Source organism: Phascolarctos cinereus, unplaced genomic scaffold (genome assembly GCF_003287225.1).
Source record: "Phascolarctos cinereus isolate Bilbo 61053 unplaced genomic scaffold, phaCin_HiC Scaffold_9;HRSCAF=440, whole genome shotgun sequence".
Lineage (NCBI taxonomy): Eukaryota > Metazoa > Chordata > Mammalia > Diprotodontia > Phascolarctidae > Phascolarctos > Phascolarctos cinereus.
The window spans coordinates 204,939,778-204,961,935 of NW_027556402.1; the positions used below are offsets into that span (position 1 = coordinate 204,939,778).

Genomic DNA, 22,158 nt, shown 5'->3' on the forward strand with positions numbered 1-22,158 from the left:
AGGTTTTTATGTTTTCAGATATATTTAGTATACTAAATATAATATGGGGACAGCTAGGTGACTCAGCTGACAAGAGTGCTAGGTCCGAAGTCAGAAAGACCCATCTTCCAGAGTTCAAATCTGGCCTCAGATGTTATTAGCTGTGTGACCTGGGGCAAGTCACTTAACTCTGTTTATCTCAGTTTCTTATCTGTAAAATGAGTGGAAAAGGAAATGGCAAACCACTTCAGCATCTTTGCCAAGAAAACCCTAAATGAGGCCACAAAAAGTTGAACATAGCTGAAGCTACTGAGCAAGAAAACAAAAAAACATATTTAAAATATGCTTAAATATTAGACTATTTTAAACTGTAAAAACCATTCTAAGCTCACTGATATACAAGATACCAATTTGGATTGGATTTGGCCATAGTTTGCTGACCCCTGATCTAGTCCAGCTTCTACAGGAAGCATCAATCTCCTCTACATTCCAACAAAAAAAAGGAAACAGAGCACTCACTACCTCTGAAGCCAGCCTGGTTCATTTTGTAGACAGATCTCACTGTTAGAACTTCTTCCTTAAGTCAAGGCTCAGCAAATGTCCTACTATATACATAAGGCCCTCCCACGCCTGCCTTTCTCATCTCCCCTGCCCTCCTCCAGCTCTGGCATTCTGCTATGCCATTTAAAGACTGGACGAGCCAGTGTGTTACATGGTGAGAGACAGAGAACTATAATAAGAGCACTGCCCTTGCAAGTCAGGGCTTCAATTCAATTCCCAGCAAACTGACAATGGGAGCCCAGCTAGTGTACTGCAGTCTTAAAGAGAATGCTTCCTTGAGCTGATTTCTCTCATGAGATAAACTGTCAATCCCAGAAGCAGGTTCCTAAAGTTGTTTTCTGGAGACCCCCCCAATTCCCTGCTTAGCCTTTGTCTTTGACCTTTGCTAGAATCTTAATCTGAACTATGCTCTTCCCCCATGGGAAAGACAATCCACACTTACCAGCTATGTAACCATGGGCATGTCACCCTCTCTAAGCCTCAAGGTTTTGTAAAAGTCTATAAAATGGGGATAACAATACTTACATTATCTTTCTCATAAGGTTACTGGAAAAACATTTTGTAAACTGTAAAATGCTATATTTACACAGAAGTTATCATTATGAGAACATATCCTGAGACTGTATCTTATATCTCCAACTAGTCATACAAGGACAACAAATAGCATTGGCTAAAAAGCAAAGGGATAAACCTGTACTTTTTCACTGAAAATATCAGGGGTCATTTACAGGCAGGCTGCTTGTATATATGTGACTCTCACATATGTAAAGCACCAGCTGCCTGTCTTCTCTGAACTACTGCCTAGTAGTAAAGAGTCTCAGGGTTATGTACTAATTCAATATACTATAGTGATTGCTGTGGCCTTCTACAAATTCGAACTCCTACAGGGTATAGCTCCATCTCTGCTATGTGCCTGGGACAATGTTGGTCGGTAGTTTTGTTCACACACTCATTTATTTTTATTTTCCCCAATGTCTAACATAATGTAGCTGCTTAGTCATTTTTGCTAAATTGTATTGCTTCAGTAGAAAGGTGGACTCTGGGATGCTAAAGCAGGCTCCTTGCTCCATCTCCCATGCCCAATGCTCCGTAAGTACAGGAAGGTGCTACACGTATGCAGAGTGCACAGAGATTCCCTCCTCACCTTTCCTAGGGTTCTTTTTGCCAGGCTGGGGATAGGAGCGAGAGAAACAGTGACTGGGCTCCTTCTGTAGCAACACAAGGTTTTCCTCCCATACTATATGAACCAAAGAAGTTCTCATGCTATTTCCTACCCCTCGTTACCTTTTTCCATTCCAAACAGTATATGCAATGACAGTGGAGTCTGTACAGGAGCAGTAAAGTGTGGGAGAAGAGCTATCATCAATTAGGGAGAGTTAGTGTCCTATCTTGGCCCTTTTTAAGGACGACATTTGGATTGGACTTCTCAACTCCAAATTTACTGCTAGAAAAGACTGTATCTTTCTGTCTCATGTCATGAAACCACGCAGGAAAATAATGTCTAAGCCCTTAGTAATCAGTGCTCACTCTAGTGGAGCTGGGAGAGCGGCCCCATTTCTGTGTTGAACATCAACAATTACCTGCTGAACCAACCCCACCAGGACATCTGACTGGCACCTCAAAATCCAACATTTCCCAAACAGAACTCATTGCTGAACCCACTGCCCTTTAAATTTCCCCTTTTCTGATAAGGGCACCATCATTCTCCAGTTTCATACTTTGGGAATCATCTTTGACTCTTCCTTCTCCCCCCTCCCCATCCAATCAGTTGTCATAATTTGTCATTTCTACCTCAATAACACCTTTCACACCTATCTCCTTTTATGTACAGCCCTATGACCTCATTATCAAGCCCTTATTATCCCTCCCCTAGATCAGTGCAAAGCTGTGAGCTCTCCCATAGTTTTCCTTGCTCCCGGTCTTTCTTCTCTCCATCTCATCTTCCACACGGCTGCCAAAATCACATTCCTCTGGCATCTATCTCATGGGGCCATTTCCTTGTACAAAAATCTTACCAGAATCACATTTCAGAGCTGGAAAGAAGCTCAGAGGTCATTTCAGCTAACCCCATAAAAGGAACTCCCATTACCTCTAGGATAAAATACAAACTCCTCAGTCTAGGATATAAAGCCCTCCCAATTTACCTGCAACCTGCCTTTCAAGACATTCCATATTCCCCCTCATATGCTCTATGTCCTGGCCCAACTGCTCCCAAACTTGGCATTCTATCTCCCATTTCTGTGCCTCCCAGACACTGCCTTTTCCACCCAGAATGCCCATCTCATTCTAGACTCCTTAGCCTCCTTCAAAGCTCTGCTCAGGTGTCATACTTTCCACTCAAAGCCTTTCCTGACCCCTTTCTCATGAATCAGTGCTCTCTCCCTCTTTAAAGTACCTCAGTTTGGTTTTCTATTTCCTTTTGCTATCTTGCATGTGTGTTATATCTCCTTTGGTGGAATGTAAGCTCTCTGCAGGCAGGATTAGTGTCCTATTGCACAGCACAGGATCTTGCACACAGGAGGCACTTAATGATTTGCTGAGAAAGCATCTGTTCCCTGTCTACTGACACAATTCTGGATTGTTCCATTTGCAGGCAGATGATTCTCAAATTTTAGGAGTGGTTCTGCATATGACTTGCATGATCAGACACAGAATAGAACACACTGATTCAAATTTTCCATTTAAAAAAAAAGCCTTTTTAGAAAGAAACAGATTAAGCAAAATTCTGCTTTGAGAAAACAAAAGCTGGTGGAAAACCATCTGTAAGACACCAGGGGAGGCAACGGAAGGAAGTCTGCTTGGGCCCTGAGCCCTGAACTAGATTCTGGGGCCCTGTCCATATGTACTGGGCAGTGAATCCCTAAGACGAAGTGGGCAGTGAATCCCTTGCCAAGATGAATGTCCCATCCAGATGTCTGAGTTTTAAAATTCTCTGTACCTGTGTCACAAAACAATCACAATGCCCCAAGCCTGAGGACAGCAAACCCTTGCCCCCAACACCAGGCCAGAAAGAACTCAGAAATGAATGATTCTGCCATGCTGTATGATAAAACAGAATCCATCTTAGAGATTTTTCTAGCCAGCCGCCATGTTCTGTCAATTCTAGCTCCATAACATCTTTCACTTTTGTCATCTCTCCACTTTACATAGCCGTTACCATTTTTAGGCCCTTCTCATACCCTGCTAGTATATATTACTCATACCTTGCTGGAATATGCTATAAGGAGCAAGGGAACAGATGGACAACTGTCAGCCTAACCTGTCTTTCTCCACCAGGTCTGGATACACAGATGAGTTCTCAAACTGTTCATTTACTCAAGCATGCCCCAGCTCACTCTTCTATACACACCCACTGAAACCGCCCTTACACTGGAATGATTCTCACTGCAACCTACAACCAGAACCATTTGCCTCACAACCTCTAGCTCTTTCCATGCTCCCTCAACCACTGCTTCCAGTTCAAGCTCTCAAACTTCAAACTGACCAACACTCATCCTGAGCCTGCTGGCTGATACTCCTAAATAGCGCCATAGAGCAAAAGCTCCTGTCTCCTGTGGCCTCCAGGGAACACTGGACGTTCCCCTTTCCCTCTCAGTCACCCCATCCCAAGCTCCTGACATCCTAGCATCTTGTGTCCTTCACAGAACATAAAGATAGTAGGGACCTCTCTAGCCCAATTTCTACCTAGGAGGAATTCTCCCTACAATGGAGCCCAAAAGCATCTAGCCACCCCCTTCACAAGGCAGCCTGCCCCATCCCACTTGTACTCTAGTGCAGAGCATTCCCCTAACATCAGGCCTCAGTTTGTCTCTGTGCTACTTCCCCTCGTCTCCCCACCCCACAACCTGGCTTCTGCTTCTGTCCTCTGAGGCCAAGAGCAGGCCTCATGCCCCTTTCATGTTGCCACATGACACCTACAACAATCTGGAGACACCTCTCATGTACCTTTATTCTCCTCCCCTCAAGACTAAAGATCCCCAGTCACTCCAACTGACCCTTGAAGGACACAGACTTGAGGCCCCTCTGCTATTCTGGCAGCCTCCTCTAGACTCTCTCCAGTTATCAATGGCTCCATACTCTGGACTGGACTTGGGACTTCAAGTGACTTCACTGGAAGAGGGCTCTTATTCCTTCTATGAAGGCAGTTCAGCACCTGCTCTGGGATTCACAGCTGTAAAGCGTTCTCTTGGGGCACCAAGGGGTTCAATGACCCCTCCAGCATTACACAACAGCCTGGGTCAAAGGCCTAATTTGAGCCTCGTTCTTCCTAACTTTGTCTACCCACCATACTATGCTGCTGTTTCTCCCCAACGATCTTCCTTAACAATGGCACCCACAACTGAACCTGACACCCAAGACACTATCTGACCAGGACTACCATCTCTTCACTGTTGGAAACTATGCCTATCTTAACGCAGCCCAGGATCACACAGGATCTTGTGGCTGCCCCATCACACTGCTGGTTCCAACTGAACCTGTGGTCCACTAAAATCCTCAGCACTTTTTCTGCTGTTTAACCATGCTTCCTTTGTCTTGTACTTGTGAACCTGATTTTTTTAACCCAAGTCCAAGATTTTCTATTCATCCACACTTGAAAGGCATTTTAGCAGATTCAGCCCAATGTTCTAATCTGCCAAGACTTTTCTGGTCCTCACTCTGTCATCCAGTGTGTGTTTTCTCCCAGTTTTGTGTCATCTGCAAATTGGAACATTTTGCCACCTAGACCTTTTCTTATTAATCTTCCCCTGCCCCTATAGGAGGTATATGGCCAGAAGGATCTGACAGGGCAGGTAGAGGTGTGTCAATAAGTTTCTCTTCAAATTAAAAACATCTGACCCTTAACTAAATATTCAGAAACTCTTTGGAATGGTCTGCCTTGAAAGGTCAGGAGTTTCTTATTTTAAATGTATTTCATTAGAAGCAGGACTTAATATCAGTCAAGAATATTGTAAAGAGAATTTGGCTTCAGAAAGGGACTTGCCTAGATGCCTTGTTATGGTCCCTTTCAACTCGGAGATCCCATAATTCATTCTGCCAACTTCTCTATTGCAGCTCTGAGAAAGCCAAAACCAAACCACCTGAAGCCATAGAGGAAAAGCTCTCCACTGTCCTCCTCTGATTCTTGGCCCCAAATAGTCACAATCTAAATGGAAAAATGCTTAGCAACAACAGTCTGTACCCTAAGCTGCTAACCACTCCAACTCCTTTCACCAGGAGCAAAAATGGGCAGGGACAGGCTCTGGGTGAAGAGATGGCCCAGGGTATGCCCATGTGGTCTAATCTGACCTCATGCACACAGCTCTTCAGCTAACTCAGTATTGTTCTACCAAGATGCTGGGGTAGGAGATGGGGACAAGCATACATATCTCTCCCACAGGGTTGCCATGAAATGGCTTTAGGTAGACCTTAAAGTGCTATAGAAGTGTGAACTGGGATTAACAGCCAGTTTTTCTCAACTCCTTGTAATGAAGCCTATGAAAATCAAGACAGTTATCCTCTGAAATATAACAGACCATCCAACTCAAGCACAATGAGTCTCCCCTAAACCCAAGTATGGAAGAGAGTACAGACGGACTTGTGAAAGAAGCCTCCCTGGGTTTTGGTCCTCAGAAAGATCCATACTCCCCGATGCACAGGGACAACATCTGTGAATTTTGTCCATCTTCCACCTAGAATATACCGTCATAAGAAGACATTACTATATCTACCTGTACTTTATAATTGTAAAGGAAATCAGAAGAGCTCTCTAGGAAAGAAAAAGAACTACAAAGACACAGTCCATTAAGTTACTGCTCTTTGAGGGACGCTGAGACAGATATAACTCTGAGTTATTACTATTCTGCCTACAAGAACCAAAGCTGTCTCCCTCACCCCTTGCCTCTATTCCTAAGGGGCCAGGGATAGGAATGAGTCTATTTCCCTCTTCTGGGAGCAGGGAAGGCTGACTTCCACAACACTACCAGCTTGTTTTCCCAGGTGTTAGCACTCTTTCCCTCATGAAATGACTTGGTAGACTCTTTGTATTAACATACAGTTTACCCATTGCAGCCCCTGACTACACAAGTGGTTCTTAACCCTTCAGGATTAAGACTATTTCATTCTGCTTTGCTATTCCACAACACAGCACAATGCCCAGCATATAAATGTTTGTTAAATGGAATTTTTCAAAATGCTGAAGCTGTCATGTCAGTTCCCTGATTGAGAAACTTACTCAATACTTCACCTCTTAGGCAGGAAGCTCTTTGAGGGTACAGACTGTGTCATTTTTTCATTTTTAGTCCTTAGAACAGTGCTTTAGGCATGTTAGGTGCCTAACAAGTGTTTGCTTCATTAAACTGATTAGCCTGACATTCAAGGTCCCTAAAATCTGGGCCCAATCCATTGTTCTAACTTTACAGCCTTTTTCCCAACTTCTATTCTCTATTCCACTGAATGGTCCCCAAACACAACTGACTCTAAGCAAAGACCTGGATGGAGAAATTCATGTTCTCTTGCCTGAAATATATTTTCCTTCTCCTCTCAGCCTATCCAAACCTTCTCTGCCATAAGATGCTGCCTATTTCACGGGGTCTTCCCTGACCAGTTTTGAACCCAAAGATTTCTTTTTCTTATGCACTCCCTGAGTACAGTTGGTGAGACCCATTTGGTGCAGCACTGTTCTTTAATTTCTGAAGTGTATCTTCTCCCTGGTTAGACTATAAGCTATTGAGAAGGAGGACTGTATCTCACACTACTCTGGACCTCTCCCAGGGCCAGTCTGCACACTGCCTTGCATATGATGGTCACTCAACAACTTTTTTTTCCGTTGACTTATTTAACACATAGAGGCAAAGCTATTAGGCAAATATCTTAAGGAAGTCAAAGACAGAAAGAAAGATCCCAAATGTACAAAAATATTTGTAGCAGCTAAGAGGTGGAAAAAAGGTAAATGCCCAATGGTGAAGAACAGTTGAACAAACTGTAGTATGTTAACATAATGAAATATTATTCTGCTGTAAGAAATGATGACTACAAAGAATTACGAGAAACTTAGGAAGAACTGAGGCAGAGTGAAGTTAACATAATTAGGAGAACAAGGTACACGATGACCACAATGTCATGGGGGAAAATAACACTGAAAGACCTCAGAACTCTGCTCAATACCATCATCAGTCATGAGTGCAGAGGACCCACAGTGACACAGCGTGCCTCCCACCTCCTGGCAGAGTGTGCGGACTGGAGGTGCAGAATGAGGCAGACGTTTCCAGACAGGGTCAAGTGTAGATTTGATTAGACTGTACTTATTTTGGAGGAAGTCATTAGGAAGTGATATAAGAAAAGACCAAAAAGCTTTTTAAACTACACAGATTTACACACCTTTTAAAAAACACAATAAAAGGCACAGTCAAGCCTCCTTACTCACAGATACTCTATTTACCCAGCAAATCTATGCCAAGCCTCTAGCACATTCCATGCAGCTCTTAGTAGGAACCTAAGAAGGTACCTTACAGGATTCTCCAGGGGTTTTATAGCTTTTAAAGTCAGATACTCAAATTACTCTATCTCACCACTGAGCCAGATGCCCAAGGACAAAATCTGTGAGGACAATTGAACACGTCTCTTCTCCTCTGCACTTAGAAGCCACGCTGACTAAAGTTGAGGCCAAAGGACTAACAGAGATAAGCAGACTAGGGTGTAGCCAAGAGCACTCACAGAAAGCTCTTTCAGGGGGAGGATGATCCAATTCTGGAAGCACCAGGCACCTCCCCCTACCACTCCTGGATGTCTCATAGGTAGAAGTCTCCCAAGCCCTTGTTGCTTAATGGTTCCTTCTTGTTATATAGAACAGTCAGGAACAAAGGACATGAACGACCAGTCTGTAAAAAAAAATCCTATGGGCTCCCCAGCACTATCATGAAGGCCAAGGAGAGGCAGCATGTTGAAGAAAGAACACTAGACTTGGACCTAGGTTCCAGTTCTGGCTCTGGTTACTTACTGCCTATCCCTAATCTTGAGCAATGTAATTCTCCTCTCTGGGCTTGATTTCCCTCATTCATAAAATAAGGTTTGTCTACATCAGGAGTCTTAAACCTTTTTTGTGTGTCATGGATCCCCTTAGGAATTGGTGAAGCCTATGGACCCCTTCTAAGAATGTTTTTTTTCTTAATGCATAAAATAAAATTCATAAGATTCCAAAGGAAGCCAATCATGCTGAAATATAATTATTGAAATATTAAAAAAGACAAGTTCATGGACTCCAGGTTAGATGATCTCTAAAGTCCCCAAGAGTTATTCTTAATTCTAGCTACTTTATTACCAGATTTGCAGTTAAAATAAGTCATTACCTGTTGTTTTCTGAACTCAAAAAACTCAGTAAGTGAATGGCCCAAAGGATAGGTCCTACATATGTTGCAAAGGCTGTGAGGAACATAGCTGGTACTTCAATATAGTGGTCTAGGCCAACAAAGCCTGCTGAAATATCCACTGTGGCAATGTTATTGGAATTACCCTGAAAATAGAGGAGAAAAAAGGTAGATGAGTCTAGTAATGTATTAAATTTATTAAGACATTTTAAAAGGTTACACAATGCTTAGAGGGTTGAATGCCAATAGTACAATCTGAATTATGTATTTGTTCATTAAACTTTTTAGTCAGACTTACTACACACAACGCTGTGCTGAGCCCTGCCAGAGGCACAAAGACTAACGAAACAAGGCCCTTCTCGTCAAGGAGCGAGGGAAATCAGACATGTAACCCACCTAACCATAACACAAAACAGACTGTGAGGCACATGTCACGTGCACGAGAAAAAGACAAAGTCCTTTGAAAAGGGGGAAAAGTCACTTCTGGCTAAAAGAGCAGGGAAAGCTTCATGGAAAAAGCAGCAGCTGTGGAGCACTGTACCATATTTAAAAGTTCTCAGTGAGGGCATCACGATAAAACAAAAAATGCTCTGTCTTCTGAGTCACAATACTTGTGTCTATGACCTCGCTCTGACTTGGCAAATTACTTCATTTCTGAGACTCGATTTCTTTATCTGTACAGTGGGCAGGTAGATGGCACAGTGGATGGAGTGCTGGCCTTGGAGTAAGGAGAACCTGAGTTCAAATCCAGCCTCAGACACTTACTAGCTGTGTAACCTTGGACAAGTCACTTAACTCTGTTTGCCTCCATTTGTAAAATCAGCTAGAGAAGGGGAGGGCAAACTACTGCAGTATCTTTGCCAAGAAACCCCAAACAGGGCTATGGAGAGTTGGACATGACTGAAATGACTGAAGAACAACAAAAAAGGTGAGGATAATACCTACAATAACTACTTCACAGGGTTGCTGTGAGAACAGTACCTCAAACAATTTTAAGGGCTATAAAAATGTGAGTCGTTATAGGGGAACAAGGGTAACACTGCTTACTTTTCAATTAAATCTTGAAAATTTCAGTCAAGAGAAGACTTAGAGGGACATGATCACCAACTTCAAACCTCTGCGTGACTCTGAGGATGCATGAAGGACAGGCTTTGGCTAGCACATATCAGGACAGAACTACTGAAGTTATAGGGAAACCAACTTCAGTCTCCAATAAGGAAGGACTTTCTAACTTCGAGAAAACTGAATAGACTGTTGCATGAGGCAGTGACTTTCACCTCATTTGGTGGTATTCAAGTATTGGAAGTAATTAAGTGGATTTAAGTACTGGATGGTATTTAAGTAGAAATTGATTATATGAAGTTGTAGAGGAATTTATGCTTTAGGTAAAGCTTGGAAATTAGATGACCTTTCAGGTCCCTTTCACCTCCAGGATTCCATGATCATATGAATTTTGCTGTTGACTCTAAAGTCCTCAAATAGCTGATTCCTTAGATGACCTACATGCCCTCAGGAACTGGTGTACAGTCCACTTCTAATACAGCTTAGCTTTTTCTTAAAAAGCAAGTTTCACCGACGTCTTTTGTTTTTACACCCTGGTCATCTCTGGTGTATTTTTCTGTAGTCAGAGAAGCATGAGAAGACTTATTTGGGTTGATAAAAAAAAAAAAACTGAAGTAATGAGAACCTGGAAAACTCTACATAATGATCATGGTAACAGAAACAGAAAGAATAAATAACCTAAACTGAACCTGGAGAATTATATTTGAGCTTGGCTCAATAGAAGAGCTGAGAAACTCAATTTCCTCCCCTCTTTACAGACATGGGGGATTATAGCCATGGAATATTATATATATTGTCAAACACAATTTATTGATTGATTTTGCTAAACTTCTTTTTTTTCCCTCTTTCTGTTCCTGTAAGTAGTGCCTTGAAGGGCAGGAGTGAGGGGATGAGTATACTCAGAAAGAAAAGTGATACAAAAGCAAAAGATATCAATAAATTAGAATTTTTAAAATGAGGAAGTTGAACTAGATGGTCTTTTCAAGATTCCTTTCAGCTCTAAATCTACAATCCTATACTTGTTCCATTCTGCATCAATTTCTATAAATCTTCCCACGCTTCTGAATTCCCTGCATCCCTCATTTCTATCTGCATAATAACTTTACATTAATATATACACAATTCTCCAAATACAGCCATTCTCTAAATGATAGGTGCTCACTTTGTTTCCAGTTCTTTGCTACCACAAAACATGCTACTATAAATATTCTAGTTTATACTAGAACTTATTTTTGTCTTAGACCGCCCAGTAACGGGATCTCTGAGTCAAAAGGTAGGAACGGTTTAGTCATTTTCTTGCATAATTCCAAATTGTTATCCAGAATGGTTGCTCCAATTCACAACACCACCTGCAGTATATCAGCATGCCCGTGTTCCCACACCCCTCCAACATCGACTGTTTTCCATTTCTGCCATCTTTACCATTTTGTAGGGTGTTGGGTAAAAACAGAATTTTAATTTGGAGCAGTTTTCCACATGGTCATTTATACTTTTCAATTATTTTCAAAACTTCATTTTAATAGCCATTACCTCTTAAAGAAGAATTTTTAATTATCTTCCCTCTCCCTCTTCACATAGAGGAAAACAATCAACTGAAAGAGTGAGAATGCACTTGAAGTCAGAAGGCTGCACACAAATCTAGAAGAAAATCTATCTCTAGCCTAGAGGGAAGACATGGTGATCTAGCAAAGCTGAGAAAGTGAACTCTATCTAAAACTCTTCACTGTATGACTCAGTGAATTCCTAGATACTCAGACAACTCATATTCAATAGTTTTTGGGTTTTTAAAAATTTTAATCCCTTGATAAACTGAATACAGGTGATGTGTGGATTAGAGTTTGGAATAATCTTTGTCATTGTTTTCCTCCACTCACTGGAACGAATTGTTGAGAATAAAGACTAGAAACACATTTGTTAACTAACACTCCACACGTAGTTCTATCGGGAAGGATCATCATTTATTAGCTTCTGAAGTACTGCCTAAAAATATTAAGGACGGAACCATGATAGAATATGCCAGATTGCGTATAATTAATTCACATATGCTTGTGAAATGCAAGTACATTGTCTCTTACTAATTAAAGAGCTAAAGGATACTTGATTTTATAAGCAAGATTTTAGTTGACCACGTAGTAGACCTAGATTTCAGCACACTTGGGAAAAAGTCTCTCAATCTACCTTTCCAGACAAGATGGAGGAATGTGAGTTGGACAGCACAAGAGGTGGACATATAATTGATCATCCCTAAACAAAGAATATGGATTAATGGGTGGATATGATGGGAGATCTCTATTTGCAAATAGAAAGCTTTGTACTGGATCCTGTCCCACATAAAAAGAATTTTAGATCCAAGAAGGTTATCAGAAGATCATCCAGTCCTTGGCTCTCTTTCTCTTTTCTCTCTCTATCTTGGACTATCACATCTACTCTCACAATTCCAAGGATCATCTCTAAGTGGATGACTTCTAAATACAGACATTCAGTCAAAAATTTCTACAGCTTCCCGGCACATCCACCTAGATGTCCCAACAGCCGCTGAAACTCAATATGCGTTAAACTGAATTATCTTCCCCTCATTCTCTTCACTATTCTGTTGATGGTCCCAGACACCACAGTTCAAAACCTCTTCCAAACCTCTTCCTCATTCTCTAATCAGCTGCCAACTCCGGTAGATTCCATCTTTGCAAATGCTCTTGCATACATACCCTCCTTGCTACTCCCACCACTCTGGTTCAGGGCAGAAATACACAAAAAGAACCTGATAGTTGGAGGTCATTAAGCTCATTTTGTAGCTAAAAAGAAATTCTTTCTATGACATCCCTCCAGCTACCACTTAAAAAAAAATCTTTAGTGTCAGGGAATCCACTAGCCCATTCCCAGGGCTTCATTTTACGGATGAGGAAACTGAGGTCCAGAGAGGTTAGACAGTCACAAAGATAACAGGTACCAGAGGGGGATTCAAACCAGGTTCTCTAATGTCAAAGTCTACTGCCCCATTCTGTCTTCTTTCTACTTCTCAGTTTGGGCCAAGCAGGACAAGTTGAATCCTTCTGCCATAATAAAAGCCAGCATTTTTAAAGTGCTTTAAGGTTTGCAAAGCACTCCACACGTGCTGTCTCCATAGATGAGACCACGTACTTCACATACTATTTGATGACAGGCATAATGCATCCCCCAAAGTTCTTTCTTCTCCAGGAAAAACGTCCCCAGGTCTTTCAAGTGTTTCTCACATAGCCTGTCGCTGACTCCCTTGCCCATCCTATCTGCCCTTCTCTGGATACTCTCAGCTCCTAGAACTGAACACAAATAATCCTCCAGATATGGCCTGACTAGATGACAAGGGACCTTCAAAAACCTGTTTCTGGACTCTGCTTCTCCGAGGAGTCTAAAATGTTCTCAGCTTTCCGTCTCAATCAAACTGCTGACTCACACTGGGCTTCCAGAGCACTAAGACCTGTTTTCAGGAACTATTTGCTATCTTCCATCACAGTGCACTTGTACAATTGATTTTTCAAAAAACAAAACCAAAAACGAAACAAAACAAAACAAACCACAGTGTAGGTGTAGTGGAAAGAGCACCCGATTCTCTCTTTGAGAACTGAGGTCTGAAACCCGAGTGTGTTGTTTACCTTCAGTGTGACCTTGGGCGACTCCCTGAGCCTCTCTGGGTCCAAAGTCCTTCTACAAAATAAGGTTTGGGCTTCTCTTCTAGTTCTAAGTCCTATGAACTAGGATTTTGCATTGATCCCAATTAAATTTAATCTGCAGTGAGACTTAGCTCATAATCTATTCTAACTCTTGAAGTCTTTCGTCTCTTAATTCTGTCATTCTGAGAGGCACACAGCCTAATGGAGAGGGAGCCAACGTCAGCATCCAGAAGTTCTTGCTCTGACATATCCTTGGTTCTCTGACCTTGGGCAAATTCCGTAATCTTTCACTGACCTGTCATGCAACTCTCTAAGATTATCAATTACAGAACAGTCATTATTCTACCTTGGAGGGAGTTTCGTTATCATGAAATCCCAACACCAATCAAATAAAAATTCTAGACCCCCCTCACTGAAAAAATCTATCATTCAACGTGCTAGCTCTCCCTACCAGCTTTACACCATCTATGCATTTTATTTTATTTATTTTTTTAATTTGGTTAGGCAATGGAGTTAAGTGACTTGCCCAGGGTCACACAGCTAGTGAGTGTTATGTGTCTGAGTCCAGATTTGAACTCAGGTCCTCCTGAATCCAGGGCCAGTGCTCTATCCACTGCGCCAACTAGCTGCCCCAAAGCTTCCTTTTTTTCCCCCTGGCAATTAGGGTTAAGTGACTTGCCCAGGGTCATACAGCTAGTAAGTGCCAAGTGTTTGGTCTGAGGCCGCATTTGAACTCAAGTCCTCCTGACTTCAGGGCCAGTGCTCGTCTATGCACTTTATAAGAAAGTTGTCTATGTCTTTATCTATGTGATTTATGTCTTCATCTGATAAAATGTTGAACAGTACAGGGTTAATGACAGATTCCTGAGGCACTCTACTAGAGACCTCCCTCCAAAATGAAATCCATCAATACCTGACTACCTTTTGGGTCTGACATTCAATCAGTTTGAATGTGCCTATCTATACTATCGTCTAGTACACGTATCTTCACATTGTTGATAAAGACTGTCAAATGTTTCATCAAATTACAAGTAAATGATGTCTTTGGTATTCCTCTGAGCTACCAGCTAGTAAAATAACCTTGGCAAAAAAAGGAAATTACATTAGCCTGGCATGACCTAATCTTAATGAATTTAAATTAGTTCTTAGCAAATACCACTTCTTTTTCTAAATGTTTGCAAACCACTCCCTTAATACTAAGTTTCTACAATTTTGGTAGGAATCAAAGCCAATCTTCATTGGCTTAAAAACTAAAGTAAAACAGGAAACAACTACTGCCTGTCTCCCAGCCAGATTAGACCAGAGAAAAGCAGCTTCACTGGCAAGTTCGCCCCATCGCAGGAGCTCTTGGCAGCAAAGCCTGTTAACAAGTGGAATACGAAGTGTCTTAAGTGCAATAGTGAAGTGTAACACAATGTGCATAAATGTAAAGCGCTCAAGGAGGACAAGAATCTCCTGTGCATTTGAAATGGGATCTGGACAACTGTCACAGCCAGGCACAAACAAGGCTTAACAAATCTGCTCTGGATCTGGAAACTAGCTACCAAGTTTAGGAGCCAGATAAATGTACTGAATAAACCACATTAAAAAGTGCTTTCCAATGGTCAAAACACGTTTCAATACATTTTTTTTTCATGCATTCCACTGAAGATAAAATCATAGCATCCAGAAATGAACATATTGTTACAAATGGGCTCTGACCAAGGCAGAGTAGCATGGGACTTAGCACCTCTCTACTACTAGACGAGGAAGAAGAGGAAGGAGGAGGGGAAAGGAAGAAGAGGAGGGAGAAGGGAAAGGGAAGAAGAAGAAAGGAGAAAGAAAAGGAGGAAGAGAAACTGAAGACTGGAATTTTCACCTTGATAAGAAATATGCTCTCCTTTCCCAAATTATCCCACACTGAGATGACTACAATGGCATCCTAATCCAAAGGCAGCATGATATAGTAGAAAGAACCCTATATTTGAAGTCAAGACAACTGGGTTTGAATTCTTGCCCAGCCCTTTACTATCTGTGTGGTTCCAAGAAATTCATTTCACTTGTTTGACTCTTCCCAGTGTCTCCTCATCTGTAAAATGACGGGATTGGAATGGATGTTCTCCAAGGCCTTTTCGAGCTCTAAGGTTTATGATCCTGGTCTCCCTTGCTCCAGTCTCCCTTTTCTCTAATCTAATTTATCCATCATGCAACTGCCAAACTCATCTTCCTAATGTACATGCTCCTCTTCTGCTCCAAAACCCTGTGCTTCCTTTGTGTCTACAAAATATAACATAAATTCCTTAGGCTAGACTCTTTGAAGGCCCTCCATGATCTGATTCCAAAACTATTTCTACACTATTTCCCTTTCCACACTCTGACTGCCAGTCAAAATGGACTCCAGTTATTCCCTAATCTGGTCTCTACCTCTGATACTGTACGACCTCACACCTGGAGTGTGCTCCCTATAGATAATTCTTTTCTCCAACGTCTAGCTCAAGTACCATCTTCACCATAAGGATTTTCAGGATCCTCCCATCCCCAGTTTAAAGGGATCTCTCTCCTCACATTTTTCTATCATACTGGAGCTCTCTTTTGCCCGTATCATATTTTACCTGTGTTATATTGTGTACACAATAAATCCTCCCAATCAGATTAAGACTAATGTCCTTGAGGACAGGGACTACAGATTTTCATCCTTATATAGTTAGTGCCATGCCTGAGGAGGCATTTATTAAAAAGTGACTAAATTGAATTTTGTTGAATAACTACCGTTCTACCTCACATCCAGGAAACTGGAAGAGATGACAGCTAATGGAAATAGTCAATGTGGGAGGAATTACAGAAAGATGGGTACACTAATACACTCTTGGTGGAGCTGTGTATTTGTGCAGCCATTCTGGAAAACAATTTGGAATCATACTAAAAAAAGTGACTAAAAAGACCCTTTGACCAAGAGATCATATGTGTGTGTCTATGTACATAAACGTGTGTACATACACACACACCCTCCAATGAAATCAAAGACAGAAAAGAAAGGTCCCATATACACCAAATTATTCATCTATTCATAGCATCTCCTTCTATGATGGCAAAGACTGGAAACTAAGTAACTTCCATTACTGGAATATTACCACGCCTAAGAAAACAATGAATATGAAGCATGAGAAGACATATAAAGTGATACAGAATGAAGTAGGCAAAACCAAGAAAACAATTTACACAATGACAGACAAGAAAGTAAATGGAGAGAGAAAAAAATGAAACTGATCACTATATAATTATAATGAAGCTTGGCCTAGAGAAGAGTGGATAAAATGTGCTTTCCTCCCTTCTTTGCAGAGGTGAGAGACTACGAACTAGAATAATGCCTATACTGTCAGATGGTCATGCTGGCTGGTTTTGCTGAAAAGTCTTCCCCTATTTCATTCTTCATCACAGGGCCACAGCTCACTGGTAAGGGGAAAAGTAAGGAGTATATTTGGAAATGAAGCTGATGTAAAAAACAAAATACACTAATAAAATATTTTTACAATACATATAAATCATAATGCCACATATTGACAAACATTATTTCTTTCAGCAAAAACTACAACTTCTAGACATGTAATATTGTTAATAATAATTTCCCCAAGTTAAAGAAAATGGAAACAACAGCATGTAAAAGTAAACAGAAGACTCTAAAAGACAGACGTCTAAAAAAACAGAAGACACACAGAAAGTAACCAGTCTTCTTTTGGTGACAGTGACATACCTGAAAATAAAAGAAGGCTTGGCCAAACCAATAATGCATTATAGTAATTTGAGCTGCATCATGTTTCAAGGGCTTCCAGATGAATTTTGTCATTACAGCTTGAATCAACAGACTAAACACCAAAACAGGAAGATTGTGAGGTCGGAGCAACAAGGCTGCTAGAAGAACTAATCCGCTATGTATTTCCCACAGACCTCGACTCTTGATATTGACATCTGCAGAAACGAATTGGGACTTAAGCAAGTCTTTGGTTCCGGTGAAAAGAATACCCAGAACAAAGACATATACAAAGCGAGCTTCAATAATTCCCCTAAAAGAGAGAACAAATTAGACATATTAGCATCTTTCTGTAAAATCCAAGTACTTATTTCCATATGAGGCATATAATTCTAATTGCATCAAAGGAAACAGTCAACACAAGCTAGTTCTGCTGGCTAAAACTCCACACAATCAACTGCACTGCCCCATTGCGAGGGGACACTAAGAACAAGCCTTTGTGTGTGCATAAAAAGGGAAGGATGGATGGTGTCCCACTATACCCTAATGTAGCTGACTGCTCTGTGTTTACTGGGTCAGATGGAAGGAGGGGGAGCCTAGAGTTTAAGATTCAAGGCAACATCTACGTGACCACAGCAAACCAAAAACAAAGTTCCACTGGTTTGCCACAAGCAGTCTGAAAAATCACCATAATGGTTCCATTACCAAAGGCACCCTCTGATAAGAACAACAAGATACCTTAAACTATAATAAATGATGCAATTTCAGGCCCTTGAGTGAGCCACTGAATACTAATTCTATTAGAATCGTAGAATTGCTGTTTTGCAACTCTCTAACATACAACATATAATACACAGTATTATAGCAGTGTTACGGGTATACCTCAGAGCTACGGCAGGTTTGGTTCCAGATCAGCATAATAAAGCAAATATCGCAATAATGCAAGTCACATGAACTTTTTCATTTCCCAGTACATATAAAAGTTATGCTTACAGTATACTGTAGCTTATTAAGTGTGCAATAGTATTTTATTTAAAATACACACACATACTTTAATTAAAAAATATTTTATTGGTAAAAAATGCTAACCCTCATCTGAGCCTTCAGTGAGTCATAATCTTTTTGCTGGTGGAGGGTCTGGCCTTGATGTTGATGACTACTGCCTGATCAGGCTGGGAGATGCTGAAGGTTGGGGTGGCTGTGGCAATTTATTAAAATAAGACAATGATGAAGTCTGCTGCATCGACTGACTCTTCCTTTCACTTGAACACGAAGAGGCCACTGTAAGGTTATTAACTAGCCTAATTTCAAAGCTGTGTGTGAAGGCACAGAGAGGCCGGAGGAGAGGGACAGTGCTGGGAATGGCCGGTGGGTGCGGCAGGGAAAGCACACACATTTATCTGCGAAGTTTCCTTCTTATATGAGAGCAGTTTGTGAAGCTCCAAAACAATTACAATAGTAACATCAAAAATCACTGACAACAGACATAATAATAATGGAAAAGTTTGAAATATTGCGAGGATTACCAGAACGTGACACAGAGACAGGATGTGAGCACGTGTTGTTGGAAAAATGGTGCCAACAGACTCGCTCAATGCAGGGTTGCCACAAACCTTTGATTTATAAAAACCCCTCCCCCACACACCCCGGCCCTTACCTGCAAAGCACAATAAAATGAGACATGTCTGGAGTATCTTATAGAGGGGGCAGCTAGTTGGGAAGACTTGAGTTTAGATAGTGCCTCAGACACTGTGCATGTGTGTGTGACCCTAGGCAAGTCACTTAACCTCTTGCCTCAGTTTCCTCATCTGTAGAATGAGGATGATAATAATAGCACCTACCTCCCAGAGTTGTTGTGAGGATTGTTAAGCACTCAGCACTGTACCAGAACACAGTAAGTGCTATAGAAATGTTAGTTATTATTCAGAGGTTGTCTGGTCCAACCTTTACCCAAAGCAGGAATCTTCTAAAACATCCCCAAAATTGATGATCTGGGCTCTGCTTGAAGACCTCCCGAGATGGGGAGCTCACTGCTTCCTAAAGTAGCCCATTCCACTTCTGGACAGCTCTAGTTTTCCAAGAAGTCTTTTCTCATAACAAAATGACACCTGTCTCCTTGGGCTGTAGTTGTGTCCTCAAGGGCCAAGTAGAACAAATCTAATCCCTCTTTCACACACAGAGAAGTAACATAGTAAAAGCAGAGGAGATGCCACAGAGGGACATCATGTTAAAAAAAAAAAAAAGGTCAGGTCCACTTTAACAAGGGCACTGTCAGAAGGCTTCCTGGGGACAGCTAGGTGGTACAGTGGATAGAGCACTGGCCCTGAAGTCAGAAGGACCTGAGTTCAAACCTGGCCTCAGACACTTGACACTTATTAGCTGTGTGACCCTAAGAAGTCACTTAACCCCACTGCCTAGCCAAACAAACAAACAAACAAAAACATAAACAAAACAACAACAACAACAACAACAACTCCAAAAGGCTTCCTGGAAGAAGCAGCCCTGAGGTTCCCAGGCTACAGCAGCTTCCTCAAAAGGACCCTCTCCCAAAGAGCCCCAGTCCCTACTGCCTACTCAGCACCCACTGGCTCTACTGTGGATACCCTCAGTCTGCTGTACGGTAGAAGATGCTGCTTCTAGACCCTCCCGTCCCAGCTAGACTCCGCTGCTCCTCTTGCTGACCCATCATCTCTCTGACCACTCCTAGGCGGAACTCCCTTGGTCTGTGGACCAACTGTGGCGTTAGAACCCAGACTGCTGCTGCCCCCTGCTGGTGCTGGGGACACATGCAGGTCTTGGCAGGCAAGTGCTGCCCTGCCCTGGTTAAAGCCATCTCTCTCAGAGCCCTCCCTTGCCTGACTGCTTGACTCACCACCCACTTCTTAGTTCTCTACCCTGAAAGTCAGCCCCATCCAACCGTTTCATTTCAAAATTGCTCAAAAACAAAATCCCCAAGAATGACGTTCAGTCATGTTCTTGCTCCCTTCTTTGTTAGGCAAAAGACTCCACAGGACACGGTGGCTTTTAAAGGCACCAGGGAGATTTATTTAGAAAAACTAAGGATGAGTCGGGGAGTTCTAATATATTCTTGCTTTACAGAAAGGGAAGTCATCCAGTTCATTCTGTGCCACCTGGTCCTAAAGGGATGGAGAGGCCAGAAACCTCTACATCACTTCCAGCTATTAAATGCTTACAAGAAGTTATGTTGAGGTGGGCACTGTGCTGATGACTCTGAGATCATGCAAAACTGCTAACTGAGGAGAAGCTCAGCCAGGTCATAGATCGTAAGGCTCCCTGTTCAACACCAGGGTGGGCCTCTAGTTTAGCACTTCAGAAATCAGTACTGCATGTGATTCCTTATTTTGTCACCTTGGTCCCTCTGGGGAAAATATTATGAACACAAGGAGGCAGCAATTGTCTTCCAAGAGACTGAACCAAACAGCACGGTTAGGCCAGTGACTGGCCTGGCCGGCTGTCAATTCAACAAGGGATAAATGAAGGAAGAGGATCCCCTAGGATTCCCCAAAACACTGAACTTAAGACATATAACATCCATCATGGCTTTCAACATAGAACGACTGTGAAGTCTGGTAGGAGGAAGGACCCTACAGAGTCTCATTTGAATGTTCTAAAAACTATCAGAGATCATCAAGATCCCTTAAGATATATGTTTCTACATAATACCACCTACAGAAAGAATGTGGAAGGTTCTTTAAATCTGTAAGAGAAAAAAAAGAGGCCTAGAAGTAGAGACCCAAGGTGAGGTCAGATAAATGAGTCTGTCCCATACATCAGCTGCTTCTGATAAAGATGTGGCCTTTCAATACCAACCACTTTGAAGTGAGCCAAGGCTTTGCTTTGTTTCTTCACAACAACCTTATGAAGGAGGTAGTACAAGCAGAGTATCCCCATTAGGAAGACAAAGCAACTTTTCTGGTCCACTAAGATCCCATTAGAGTACACTAAGCTACCTTTCCCCCACTGGTTCACTGGCCTGAGTATGAACTCTGGATGTTCTGGATTTCCTTGCCTCCTTTTTAAATAAGTTTTAATTAGTTTGTGAACAGAAAGAATGATGTGACCACATCTACGTATAAGAGCAGCATTAAAGGCATAAAGAAAACACAAAGTGGGGATTCAAAGACCTGCTAGAATACTATTATGATAGCACAGGCAGAGGGCAACGAGTGTTGTTTAAAGCTTCTCTGCCTCTTCAGAGCCTTTTCTTCCATGATTTCTTTCTTTGGTGATTTTTATCCCATTAAGGAATACTTTCTAGTAGGGTAATCTGGTCTTTATTTCTACAAGAAGCACCAATGGTTTGGTGCAGGCGTAATCTCTGCTACTTCTTGGAATTGTTTTCCACACCTTCTGAATCTTGGGTCCTTGGTTCTGTGTGGCTTCCCTCACTGAATGCCCTCAAAACTGGCAGGGAGTTTGCTCTGGCTACCCAGTTTTCTGGCTTCTAACCAAGTGATTACAGCTCCCTGGAGCAGTCCTCTTATGGACTTCCTTTGTTTATCTGGTGCTAATACTCCCAGATATGAAGCAATCAGTAATCAGCAAACTTCTGCCTGTGTCTTAATTGCCACAGTGCTTTCATTAAGGCAATCATTGGCTTTCTGGATGGAGAAATTCCAAGCTGCCTTTTCCCACTTCTGTTGGCTGGCTACTCTGCTGTAGGTTCTGTCCATAAGGGAGTTAAGATATAAGAAAAAGGGTAAATAATCACCCTTAAATTTTTCCCTTTAGATTGCTACACTTTTATGTTCCAATTTGTCTAAAGTAGCCTAATTGTCTCTTTTCTTGATCCTTGTCCTTCTCCAGATTCCTTAAAATG

General features: G+C 41.8%; 1 protein-coding gene across 1 annotated transcript in view; it reads right to left on the bottom strand.

The window, feature by feature from the left end:
• Positions 1-22,158, bottom strand: part of PIGG (phosphatidylinositol glycan anchor biosynthesis class G (EMM blood group)) — an 87,758-nt gene that overhangs the window by 16,576 nt on the left and 49,024 nt on the right. Inside the window, 2 exon segments of the mRNA XM_021005436.2 lie at positions 8,865-9,028; positions 17,322-17,631. Coding sequence (XP_020861095.1) covers positions 8,865-9,028; positions 17,322-17,631 — 474 coding nt within the window.